The 13,663-nt window shown below is 38.7% G+C and overlaps 1 protein-coding gene across 1 annotated transcript; it reads right to left on the reverse strand.

The window, feature by feature from the left end:
• Window positions 1-5,195: 5,195 nt before the first annotated feature.
• Window positions 5,196-10,095, reverse strand: sdf2l1 (stromal cell-derived factor 2-like 1). The gene is made up of 3 exons (XM_035166455.2): window positions 9,816-10,095; window positions 7,150-7,346; window positions 5,196-6,977 (listed from the first exon to the last, which is right to left on the reverse strand). The coding sequence occupies exons 1-3, from the start codon at window positions 9,991-9,993 to the stop codon at window positions 6,699-6,701; spliced, it is 654 nt and encodes a 217-aa protein (XP_035022346.1). The 5' UTR covers window positions 9,994-10,095; the 3' UTR covers window positions 5,196-6,698.
• Between the last annotated feature and the right edge of the window lie 3,568 nt (window positions 10,096-13,663).

Below are 13,663 nucleotides of genomic sequence, written 5' to 3' on the forward strand. Positions count from 1 at the left end.
AATTTAAGAGCCTCAAACTAGAAGTGGGCGATCGTCCCCAAAAAAATCAAGTCATAAACTTTATTTAGACGGATTCCCGATATGTGAATCTGAATCTTAATTGCGATGTTCCAAATTTTTAAATGTAAGACTACTTCGATCCAGCCTATGGACTTTGCAGCATTTAAAACACAGTGTTCTATTAAAGACACCGGCTGATCTGTGCATCTATCCCACATTGTCCACAGCTGTGACTGGCACCTCATCCTCAGATAGAATGTGACCCCCTCTGTCCAACGTTGGCTGCTTCTATCGTATTTACTTCAATGCTCTAATGTGCAGGTGTTTTTGGACCCTGTGAGATCCAGATGAGTGGGGTTGTACTTAATTTCCTTTAAGGCGATTCAATAAATTGGCTATCACCTCTCTGACCACTGCCTGACAAAGTCTACAGACAACCATGCTTTGAGAAATTTCTCACTGCGCAGAACTAAGTCCTTTTTATTTTGCACCAGCTCCTCACCCACCTCATGTTGAACTTTTTCAAACATGTCCCACATGGAACATCCTATGATAGAGACGGGATAGAATGTGGCCAATCAGCACAGCTTTGTTGTGAGAAGTTATTTTGTTGTTTGTGAACACAGCATGGATCCATGTCATCAGGGTAGAGTGTACATGTAAAAAAATTTAATGATATCTAGAACTTGCTCGAAAAGTAGCTCATCAACACAGATCAATGTAAAATATACAATACAATGTAAAATATGATCATTATTCTATATGATTAATGATTTAATTATGAACCTTAATGACCTTCACTGTGTTCCTCTGATGATTGTCTTCATCCAGCGGTTTGTGTAATGCAGCTCAGCTCAGTCTGCTCCCACAGTTCAGTCATTCCTCAGCAAAGTGTTAAAAATCACTGCATCTTTGGATTAAACATATGGATAAAACACAGGAGCTGCAGAAAACAGCTTTTGGGGTTTTGTTTCTTTCCTTTTAGACTTAAAATGAATCCAAATGTACAACTGCAATATTCTCTCTTTCACTTAACACTGAATTGAAAAGAGACAGTTCAAAACTTGTGATTCAAAAGGACTTCACCTCCGAGGGCAGTGAGGACACCACCCTGCCCTTCCTGTGTCTGGACGCCCTCTGCTTGACACTCTTTCCCTGTTGCACTACTGTGGGAGCTGCAGCAAGCAGTGCAATAATGAAAGGGCATCAGTCAGCTGGGCCTAGCCCCCTCCCCACCCCTCAACCTGCTACTCTGCCTGAAGACCCCACAACCCATCGGTAACACAACACTGCCTCTTACCTGCCTTTATCTGGTGGTCACAATTACTTCAATAAAGGTGAGACTAAACGAAGTGCTGTATGTTTTTTATTCTGAGCTATATTCCTAAGGGTCATAGGACGCTGACACCATTGATGCACAGAGTTCCTCTGGAGTGAAGTTCTTTTCATCCCAGTAAAAAAACAGAATGACAGGTAGATAGAAAAGTAGCAAATTCAGATTTTAGACAATATTGAAACACGTAGACGAAAATAAAATAATGAAATGTGAGTTATAAATCCTATTTAAAAACATAGTTCACCCAAACTACATATGTTAAGTTACTTAGCCATGTAGACAGGTTTTGTTTACATTTGTGTGAAGCAGCTGGAAAGCCTCCCCCTCACTTAAGTGTACACACAGCCACGTATTTTGGGAGACCCCACTTTCTCTTTCTCTGTGAGGCCTATATTTCCGGGGGGCGTGTTTTGATGAAGGAGAACGCACACACTTCAGCAGATGTCATTTACCTTGTTTGGGTCAACAAGTGAGCAGTGACTCCAGTTTCTTTTTTCATTTCGTCAGTTAATTATACAATTTATTTAATCTATTTTGAAATAGTGATTTGTATCTTGTATATGGAAATGTTGGTAATGTTAAATTGTAAATGTATTATCTAAATTCATTTTGATATTACTCCTCTGCCCTCACTGTACGATGGTAGAGACCATATGTGGGACAGTAATGTAGGGGGTCAGTCCGTAACAAATAGGTTTTGGTTGTCTAAGTGTTTGTGAGACTTAACGAACTTTGTCAAACTTGTTATGGTCACTCGTAAAAATCCGAACTCAGTAAAAAAAAATCACTGCTCAGTCCTGCTAGCCACCAGCAAGACTTTAGTGCTTCTAACTTTACATCAGTGTGATTTCCACAAACATGTTTTCATTTACTTCGATATGGCCTATATGCATAAATGTCTTTATATTGGAGTGGAGTATATCTTAATAAAAGTAATTAAATACAAATTGGCAACTACATGAGTAATATGTATTTTCTGGGGAATACAACAAAAATAAGTGTATAAAAACGCTAAACAAATTGTGAATTATTGTTTTACTTGTGAGAAATACATAGGCTAATGATTTTGATTTGAAATAATTTGGACCTTTTTTGAAGGATATACAAAATTATGTATTTTATGTAAAACAGGATATGTTGTAGGTTTGTTAAACCAACCTAAAAAATACAACAAAACTAACATAGCTAAATGACATTTCTTCGTTTACCACCATCTTAGAGTTAGGGATATAAATACTAGAGCATGTGTCCCAAGTAGAGTTGGATATAAAACCTCAAAAAATATCTGTGTAGAAGTGGAGACTTAAAAAACAGCCTTATGTCTTAATTTTACTCATTTTAATTAGATTTCTTACAAGTGCTTGTTTACCGGCCTTTGTTTAGACTTTAAACAATTTGGAATTATTTGGTTAAATAAAAAGAAAGGCTTTATAGAAAAGTGTTTATAATTCCCAAAATAAGAAACAAAAGCCATTTCAGCAACATTAACGAAAAAGAAAGAAAATTATCCTTTATCTTGAGTGGGATCAAATCAAACAGATATTATGTACGTTCATTAAACTGTCTATTATACTATGACTTTTAACATATGACTGACTTTAATATCATTAATGTGCTGCAAATCATGATTCATCAGTAAATAATAGAGAAGGAAAACTGCTAAAACATCAAAATATTTTAAAAACCAAACCAAAATTTCCAGCCGTGTCATAGAAAGAACTAAATCATAGAACATATCTGAAGATTGACATGGATTACATTATACTTCATTTTGTTTCTGAATATGGTTTTAAGCCGCGTAGCATTCCTCTTTTTTCATCTTCAATAAAGAAGAAACTAATATGTGTTGGAGCTGTGCAGGACTCTGGCCCACATAGTGTCAATCAGCCGCAGGTATTACAGAAACAGCCTCCCTCAGTGACTGTGAGCAGCTCGTAGCTCTGCAGTGAAACAGTGAGCTTGTGTGGAAACAGACCCAGGGCTGTAGAAAAGTGAGGAACACGGGCGAGCTAATAGATCAACACGCCACTTCCTCCACAGAGGTGGGTGGTTACATTTACATTTCCTGTGCTCAGCCTGCTGGGACTCATGAGTGAGGCTGGGAACCTCCCTCTGCACCTCCACCCCATCAACCACTAAAGTCCCATTAAAGGTCAGCAACAGTGCACCTCTGACTGGAGGATAAAGGAGGACAAGTATCAGCAATAACTCACCAACATGCAGTGTTGTCAGAGATACACTTTCCTCTGCCTCGAAACACACCACACTTTCTCTACTAATTACTCTAGTTTAGTATTGTTTAATAATGAACTATATGCATTTTTGATAAGGGGTTAAATGCATTCTATAAATATAAATTGAAAGGAAATTATTTTGAGTGTTTTTATGTGACCCATTAAAAAGCATAGGTCGTAAATGCAGGCCAATACAGTCTGGTATCAACTGCACCAGTCACAGTGTGGGTATTGTGCAGCTCTGTGCACCTGTAAGCTGAAATCAGCGGTGGGAGGATCGTTTGCCAAATGATCTGCTGTCTTCAGACTTATTTTCAAACATACTTCTCCATATTTTCCATCTAGTTCCCATCCAGTAATTGTGGTGAACAGTTGAGATGGACCACTATATTGTTAAATATTCACTACTCAATTCCTGAATTCATCATTAGGCTTAAGTAAAGAAGTCAACACATAACTGTCAAATATAACTGTACTGATAAAATATCTTATTCTTAAGAATGGCTCCTTCCATCATGGTGCATTTTTCATCCATTTGATGTATTATAATATTATCCCTGGTTCAGGTAGTAACTACCTTACACAATGTCAAAGATGCACAAATGCATCATGTTTTATATTTATTGTAAATAAAAAAATATTGTACATTTTGTCATGAACATGAAAATTATTTCTCGGTGTCATATTACTGTCAGATAAACTAATCATCGTTTTCAAGAGCAGAATTTAATTTAGAGAACATTTTCAGCTTTTCAAACTGACACCATTTAAATATATGAAATATCTGTAGGTATAGACTGCAGAGCAGAATCATCACATGACCGTCGGTGCAGGAAGAAACAAACTGACCTGTTGTCACCAACAGATTCAGAGATGGACCATATTAACAGCTTAGATTAAGGGAAATGAGTGCAGGGGAATAGCTCTGGCTCTCCATGTGATGAATGTGTATCAGGTAAAAGACTTCTGGGTAAATAATATGATGAACATGAACAGTTTGTAAGATGTTTAAGTTTTGTATAGAACAAGACTGAAAAATAATCTGCTGGTTTTTCTTTCATCTTGTGTAGAATATTGATTTAACACAAAGGATTAGAACACTGTGATATTGTTAACACATCTCATTGGATAACAACCTGTAACTGTTGAAGTAACAGTTACTAGTTATTTCCTCCTCTGAGCGTTTTTTCTTGACCCCACCACTTCTGTGGTGTTTAGTTCAATACATATAATTGCAGTGAACATGGCTCAATGAGGCTGCTGCTGCATTAACATCCTCTGAATCCACACGCTCACACACACACACACACACACCGGACAGGCAGCTGATGCAGAGGATGCAGGAAGCTGAGGGAGAGAGAGATGCTGAGGAGCGCAGACCTGATGCATCCTCTTGTCTCCCCGTCTCTTTTACATGGTGACTTGTCTCCACCTGCTGGATTAAAGGGTGAGCTGCAACACCAGGCAGAGAAGATACAGCTTTATTTTTTGTATTTAGGAATCACAGTAAATTATTACCAAGGTTAAATTCAGTTTGACACATTAATTAAAAATTCTGCCTTCGCACAAATAAAAAAGCTCTGATTCCAAAAAACAAACAAGCAGGATGTTAAAGAACCAGTGTGTAGGATTTAATGGGATTTATTGGCAGAAATGGAATATAAAATTCTTAGTGATGTTTTTATCAGTGTATTATCACCTATAACTATGAATCTTTGTATTGACACAAATGCTTTATTTTTTTAAACAATGATGTTTTCAAACCTAAACAACATCCAGTGATTTAGCTTCATATTAGAAACATTCTCCTGCCATACCAACAGCTGAAAACACATCAAATGACCATTCATGTACACTGAGCATGTGCATGCTGGTGAAGCAGATTGTTTACTCAGAAGTTTGGTTTCTTAGTTACAGAAAATGCTTTAAACGAGTAACAGTAATGGTGAAAAGACCCTGGAGTTCTTTTGTTGGATCAACGAGGATGTGGAACTGTTACTGACAGTCAAGTTTAGCAACACTTGTAATGCATTACCCTTGAACATGGGTATTATAGAGGCATGAAAACTCTGGAGTAGAGTGGACGCCATGCATAAACGTAGCAAAAGTGATGCGTTTTATAACTGAGAAACATATATATGTATTTTGCCTCAGAATGAATCGTTCATATGTACCCAGGGAGACTTATCTTCTTTCTCATCCATGGCAGGAAGAGACTACCCCTACTTTGCCTCCAATTGGCTTGGAGTCGCTGCCTTCATTTGTTGGTAAGGTTAGGTTTAGGACTGAGGAGTGATTTATTAGGCTAAGAGTAACAATATCAAAGTAAACCAAATCGGAGGCAGGGTTGAGGCAGATCTTCTACTTAAAAAAAAATACAAACAAATGTGTATGTGTGTGAGTGTGTGTGAGAGACACATTGTCATACCTTACTTTTTGGGTACAATAAACTTGCACACGTTTCCTGGACACTTACGCTAACAGCTAATCCTCCTGATAGGGGACATGTGTTTTGAGACAAGCTCTGACCAATTAACTGGACTAAAGTGAGAAATTCGACATCAAGGTAGCCTATGATAGATAGATAGAGATAGAGAGAGAGAGAGACACACACACACACACACACACACACACACACACACACACACACACACACACACACACACACACACACACACACACACACACACACACACACACACACACACACACACACACACACACACACACACACACACACACACACACACACACAATATTCATATGTAAGTTTTATTTGACATAGGGCCTCTCACCATTTCAGTTTCAGTAGTCGCTATGTCCAGTTACCCAGCCTTGATTTTCTCTACTATGAATTCCTCTGAGGAGAAAACTGTAGAATAAATAAACCATACGGCTGCACTACACAATATCAGTGATTTTCAAACTTTTAGGGAAAACAACACCTCTCCTGCACTTTGCCTCAGAACACCCTGAGTGCTTCACGTGTACAGAGACGAGTCATTCAAATATTCTACATCATTCACACATAACAGCATTTGGTCCAGGTGAACTATAAAACCACCACAGCCACAGGAATCCACAGACTGTGCACACACACACACATACATGTCCATGCAGTGATGAGGTCAGAGCTCATCGTGGCGTATTAGCTCCTGGCTGGGCTGAATGAACACGCCCTCCATGGCACGCCACCAATTGTGCTGGTTGGAGGAGCTCATGCCGTGCACCTCCCGCTGACCGCGGATGGGATGGCCATACTGCTCGCCTGTCACGCTCAGGAAGACATCGGTGCCCACGTGTTTGAAGCGCACAGACTCGTCACGCTCCCAGTGGACGGCATCGCACTGCACTGTCCACAAATCCAGGTTGTCACCTTCGCCGTTCTCTCCAAAGGCACTGACCTCCTGACAACAACACAGACAGACACGGTATTGGCAAACTGATAGATCTGCTGCACAATTTATTGTAATGATTGTCAGTAAATTGTAAAGTGTATTGTATTGTGAGTGGATCCACAGCATGATTATTGTGTCTTCTGTGAGCTCCACAAGTGCAACAGTGAGCGTGTGTCTTTACCTGGTTATTAGACAGGGGTGAGCTGAAGTGGTGGGTGTGGAGGTTTCGACCGGTCTTCATGTGGGTGATGCGGATGGACTCACCACACCTGACGGCCACCCCCCGCTGACATGGACGGTTTGGCTTCCCACGAATCTGCCAATAACTGTTTGCATCGTCTGCGTTGTCCACTCCAGTTACAGACTGCTGTCCACTGCCTACACACACACACACACACACACGCACACACACACACGCGCACACGCACACACGAGTGGTAGATTTCACTGACAGACAGGAGAACTCTACTTTAGAAGCCGTGACAGTAGCTAACTAACATGAACTGTCTGCAGACATAGGGATGAGTCATGTCAACAATAACTAACAGCAGAAGCAGCTTCTCCACTGTATCAGAAAAAGAAAGAAAAATACTCCAGTGGCACTCAGACACCTTGGCCCTGTCCTTGGAATAACCATGCAATAACATGTAATAACATTATGATATACATAACTGATACCAGAGACTCATTTTAACCTTGTGACATTTGGAAATAATCATTGTTGAATAATAGTTTTGGTTCTTAAGTATGTAACAAGCAGAAAGATTTTTAAAGTGATTTTTAAATCAGTCAAGTCTGCACCAGACTTGACTGATCATGTGACTTGTCTTATGTAACATCTTGTGTAACTTCATTATATCTAATGTGTCCAAATGTAACACACACATTACAGTTATGTTAGTTCTTACTTGAAGAATAATATGAGGAGCCTGTTTTGAATGGTTTAAGAGTCATGTTACAGCCCTCTCTCTTCCTGAGCCACACAGGAGGCTGATTTGCATTCAGAATGTTGCTGTATCACTTTCAGATCCTCTGTCTGAATAAATGTACACTTCTCTTATCACCAAGTTTGGTAGGAGGTTGTTGTAAAACAGACTAATGTGTGAGAAGTAACTATTTACCATATTGATCAACAGTCATCCACTAACAATGACACCTTTAATCAGCTCTGCTGTTCAGGTGACACAGGCTTCAGGTTATAATGACATTTGAGACCTGTGTGTGTCCCAGTTGTGGGTCACACTCCAGAACCTCTTTAACCTCAGCTTAAATCTGGAAAAGGTCCCAGGTACTTGAGTACAATTACCTGGGTGTCCACTTGGTCATCGAACTTCACTAGACCAGGACTGTGTCTCTGTGCAGGAATGGCCAGAATCTGCTCATTTTCCTGTGTAGGTTCTGGCTCCTTCACCATCTGTAACATGATGCTGTGAATGTCTGTGGTGGCCAGTACCTTTGTCTATGCTGTGTTGTGCCAGGGCAGACAACAACAGACTCAACAAACTGACTCAGGATACCGTCTCAGTCCTGGGGGTGTACCAGAATGAATACGTTATGTCCCGTCTCGGCCTGCTGCACTATCCCTCACCGAGCGCTCCGAACATTTTTGTGTTGTTGTGAACGTGTCTGAGCGGAGAATCTCCTGCTGCGTTGTGCAAGTGTGAAAGGCAAACTCCACGGTGGTCCGGACCAGACTCTCCGGACTTTCTCATGGGTCTGACAACGGCTAACGACTGGACACCACAGGGGCTCCTTCCTTCCTGTGAACATCCAGATAGACAACTCCTCCTCTGTCTGCGCTTCTCCATCAATACTCTACTGTTTCACTACTCCTACTGTTGACCCACACTACACTTGTCATTCTGTCTCCCAACATTAGTCAACTTATTGTTGTTGTCCCTCTCATTTGTCCCATAGTTCTATCTGCACACTGCATTTGGTACATTTTTCTAATCACTGACAGTTTTTTTTCTTTGGCTAGATTGTGTTTCTATTTTTTTATTTGTTTACTTCTTTTTTCCAAACTGTGTGTAGAGAAATAGCCCATATTCACAAATCACAATTTGTTTCATAGGGCTTTAACAAGGTGTGACATCCTCTGCGCTTAACCCTCAACAAGAGTCATATAAACAAGAGATACAGTTTTGCTTTGCTTTGAATAGTTCTAGCAGGAAGTCTGGTGGTTTATATTTTGCTGACGTTGACACCAGTGTAAAAGACATGCACATAACAAGAAATTGGTCACATTACCCAAGTCAAAAGAAACACATAGGTAATATGTTAAAATGGAGACGTGTATCTTAGTGACACGTTTGATTCTCGACACTGCTGTGCTGCTTTCACACATGCCAAACTACATAGAAGAAATTACACTTTTAAATTGTCCTGCTTTCCGGGCAAAAGCAGAGCACTTCAGGAGATCACTCAACACGTCCCACTAACTGTTACCACCCCCTGTAAAATTCGGCGTGGGACAAATGTGGTGAAGAACGTCTGTTTTGAACTAAAGATTCAAGTTATATCATCTGTTCACCTGTTCACCTGCCATTACCCTTGTCCTCCATCCCCACAGACGGATTTGGGCCGCGGTCGTAGAGGACGTCATATATAAAGTAAATATAAATAAAGATATAGTCGCCACATCCTGCAGTAAAACATATTTCAGGGTCTAATCCTCACAGGCCTGTGGTTTGTTATTTATGTGTGTTCGCGGATAAGAGAGGAGACTTTAAATTGACAGATTTTTCAATGAGCTTCAACTTATCTTAGAGAACACAGCAGCCCATGTATCTAAGAGCCGGCAGCAGCTGGAGTCAAGCAGACACTGTTTAAGAGTCACCATGTTACCTGAGCCATACTTGACGTCGTGTGAGTGCAGGCGGACGTTGTGTCTGGTGTTGAGCAGTTTGACCAGGGAGCCGCACGTCACGTAGTTTAACTCCGACTCTCTGCCGTCACAGTTCGAGCAGAGCAGCAGCAGCAGCAGCGACCTGACCAGGACCTGCACAGTGTGGACGATCTCCATTTCTCTGTGGGTCTATTCTGTCACTACACACACACACACACACTGAGAGAGGATGATCTGCAGCTCCTGTCTCTTTCAAACGTTACTGCTGCCCTCAACCAATCACAACTTGACAAGTCCAAACACGAGGAAGTAAATGTCGACCTGTGATTGGTCGAGATAGAGTTTCCTCTTCCTCTGTTTCAGCGCACGCACCTTTTTCCCCATTAATATTTTTCATCTGTCAAGTACTAAACTACACTTTTAAATAATTGTTATTAATTACACTACAGCTGAAGGATCTACATTAAAAAGATATATATAAAATATATAACACGGTAAAAAGTTTGAACAGTTTATTTAGGTAGATCTTTTTTTTCAGTCCTTTGCTAAACGAAATAAAGCACCGTTTCTCATCTGAAAAAGGACATTGATATGATATGGAATGAGGCCATTATAATATTAAGTGTACTTCTGTTGGTTCATATTATTTTTTAGGTGCCCAAACAACATATTCTTAAGTAAGAAGAAACTTCCTTGAACAAATTCAGCAATTCTAATATACAGGTTTTGACAGCAACTCCTCACAACTGGGTAATTCCAAAATAAATACATAACACAAACTAATTACAACAATGTCTCTCTCTTTTAGCTGCAGATAATTTATAGATGAGTTTAAAAGAAAAACTCTGTGGAGCTCTGTTAGTTCCACAGAGAACCAGAATAACTGGAAGAACTAGTTTTGTTTGTGGGAGTGTGTGTTGAGATTTCTGGGATTACAGCCCCAGGGGGTATGTCACTAAAGAGTCGGGTGTTACATGGATATTCTGTCAGAAATGCCTCACAAGTAAAGAGAAGACCATCTCTAGTCTGATCTACCAACACAATGGTATTCTAAACCAATGTACATAAAGAGATTTGTGTTTAAAGAAAATGTCTGATTGTAAGAACAGTGTGGTTTGTCAGCTCAGTTATAATTCTGAACTAATAAAAGAGATCCTGTACTTTTCACCTCACCTGTGATAACCCCATTCATATTTGGCCTATTGATATTGTTATTACTGGAACAACATTTTTTTTAATTAAAAAACAGTGGGAATGTTGTCCTTCTCTTTCAAGCCATTCTGTTCTATACCTGATAAATGGGCATTTCAACTGTAATTCATCAACTTAATTAGTTTTTTTCCAATTTCTCCTTCTCTGGTATAATGTATCTGTGTTTGTGTGAGAAAAGCAAGTGATCCTTGTTATTAACTTGACCTCTTCCAAACTTTTTAAAGAATTTACCAACCTCAATTTTTAAAAGTTGCCAAATTGTTTTACAAGAAAATAAAATGTGGGCAGACCTGTGGCGTCTTTTTCTTAACTTCATTATTTATCAGTAAAGAGCTACTAAGCAGTATAGTAAGTAACTGAGCAGCACATGTTTAAAAGGTGGATAGTTTTATCTTAATGTAAAAAACCTAATGATCTGTAAGTGGACCATTGACTTTTTGGATCAGGTTGGGATGTAACATTTCATATAGTTGACTTTTTTGTTGACTATTTTTCAAAGAATATTACATGATGTCAAAGTCTCAAACTTTCAGGCTCTTACTCTTCAGTTCACTGAAGTTCACTGAAACATTCAAACTTAAAGGGGCATTGAAACTTGCTGATAGATGATAGGGGACAGCAACTGTATAATATGGGAGTCTTGGCCATTTTAACAACAAAATTCTGTAATATGATCTTTATGTCTCTGTACAAGGCTAGATATTGTATCATATTTAAAATCTATGAGAAAAGAAATGAGACTTATTTTTTCTTAAATTAGTAATAATCCTTCTTTCTAAAATTCATGTTCACCTACAATAAACAAAAGTGCTGAATTACCCCATCTCAGGCTAAGGCTGTTGTCAGGTTAAGCATCGTTAGTCATGACTGGCTGGAGTTAGGGATAAAGTTAGTTTCAGGTTAAGATAAGGGTAAACAGGTATGGACAGGAACACAGACCTCTTCACTTCCCCAAGAATTTATTTCTGAGCCTCAGATCCAAACGCTGTTGACTTCCTGCTATAGCACAGTTTGTCCTGTAGATGGTGTCTAGTGGAGAATTTAATCCTGACCTGGGTTGGAAAGGCAAGTGACTGATTAAAACCATTCAGCTGTGATTATTGTTTTCAGGTTAATCTTCTAACAAATTACGTTTTTTTCCATATCTTTCTATTTTATACAATGTATTTAGCAAAAGATTGACACAATGTTAATATGAAATGAATAAGTGGTGCTGTCAAACTTCAACTTCAAGACATGCTCTTGAATCAAGTTAAGGAAAACACATAATAATACTGACATGTTCATCCAGGAACAATGTGGGTGAAGACCCAAATATCTGAGTAAACGTGACATGTAGAAATTGGTATTATTTGGAAGATATAAGTCACTCTTATTGTCTCATGCTGATGTGTTAGACTGTAATAATAGCAGCCCTAAGTTAAACAAGAACAAGCTCCAATAAAAATAATATATGATTACTTTTCCAATTGAGACAAACATTGTCACATTGTATCAGGTGCACAATAAAGCTCTGAAAGAGGTGTAGCTGAGCAAAGAATTACTAAGTAATACTATTTAACAAATATTGCTAGAAATAAGAGATCTAATAGTGTTGGGCTGAAGTGATTAAATCATATTGGAATAAAAGGGACTGAATTGCAATAATAAGGATTGAATTGTGTTGGACTAAAGTAATCAAATTGTGTTGGAGTATAATGACCAAATTGTTTAATTTACTGTTATTGTTTCATTATTTACTAAACCAGATTTGAATTACTTTGTATCAACACCAAGCACTTTGATTGAACATAGTAGTTTGTGATGATTCAACACAATTCTGTAAATTGCTGATTAGATGAAGCAAATCATCTGTGTGCAAACAATGTTTTGAATTGAGTAAATCCAATGTGTACTCTTTTCAATGAAAATACTACTACTGTCACTACTACTACTACTACTAATAATAATAATCATAATAATAATAATATAATTATTATTAATAATAATAACAATAATAATAATATACTGCTAACAGGTTTACAATTGCAAGCCCTCAAATAGAAAGTGATTTCTTAACTGATAATATCTGATCATTTTAATTGCTAATGCCTTAATGGTAAAGTGAGTTCATGCTGTGTGAGCCCAGTTAAGAATCATTTTCTGCTCTGGTACACTGTGTTATTTCGTTACATTGACTTTGCAGTGGGTGTTAGGATTTTAATAATATAATTAGACACTATAGCCCCGAAAAGGATCGATTTTACACGCACCATGTTTGTACCTTAACAGAAAGAATTAATGTTTTGTTATGTGTTAGGACTGTAATCCGTGGCATACAATACACTGTACTTAAACTTGTTCTCATACATAAACCTTTATATATATTAAAGTATTCCTTTAGCTTTATTCAACATCACACATACATGAATGCACTGTGCTCATTAAGACACTGTGACCTATGCCTTAGAAAGAAATCAAGAAGCTGCCCCAGCTTCTGAAGGCCAGATAGGAAAGGCGTTGTCTTGTCTGATGAATACGCATGCTTACGCACACAGAACATACAGCCGATAAAGCAGAAACACAATGTTTCTCACTCCAATGAACAACAACACCGTATCTGCAAAACTACTAAAGACTCATAAAGCTTCAGCCG

Source organism: Hippoglossus stenolepis, chromosome 9 (genome assembly GCF_022539355.2).
Source record: "Hippoglossus stenolepis isolate QCI-W04-F060 chromosome 9, HSTE1.2, whole genome shotgun sequence".
NCBI lineage: Eukaryota > Metazoa > Chordata > Actinopteri > Pleuronectiformes > Pleuronectidae > Hippoglossus > Hippoglossus stenolepis.

Coding starts and splice junctions, on each gene's coding strand:
- sdf2l1 (XM_035166455.2), bottom strand. CDS start 9,993: ATGGAGATCGTCCACACTGTGCAGGTCCTGGTCAGGTCGCTGCTGCTG. Junction 7,347..9,815: donor CGACGTCAAGTATGGCTCAG/GTAACATGGTGA, acceptor GTGTGTGTGTAG/GCAGTGGACAGCAGTCTGTA. Junction 6,978..7,149: donor CACCCCTGTCTAATAACCAG/GTAAAGACACAC, acceptor TGTTGTTGTCAG/GAGGTCAGTGCCTTTGGAGA.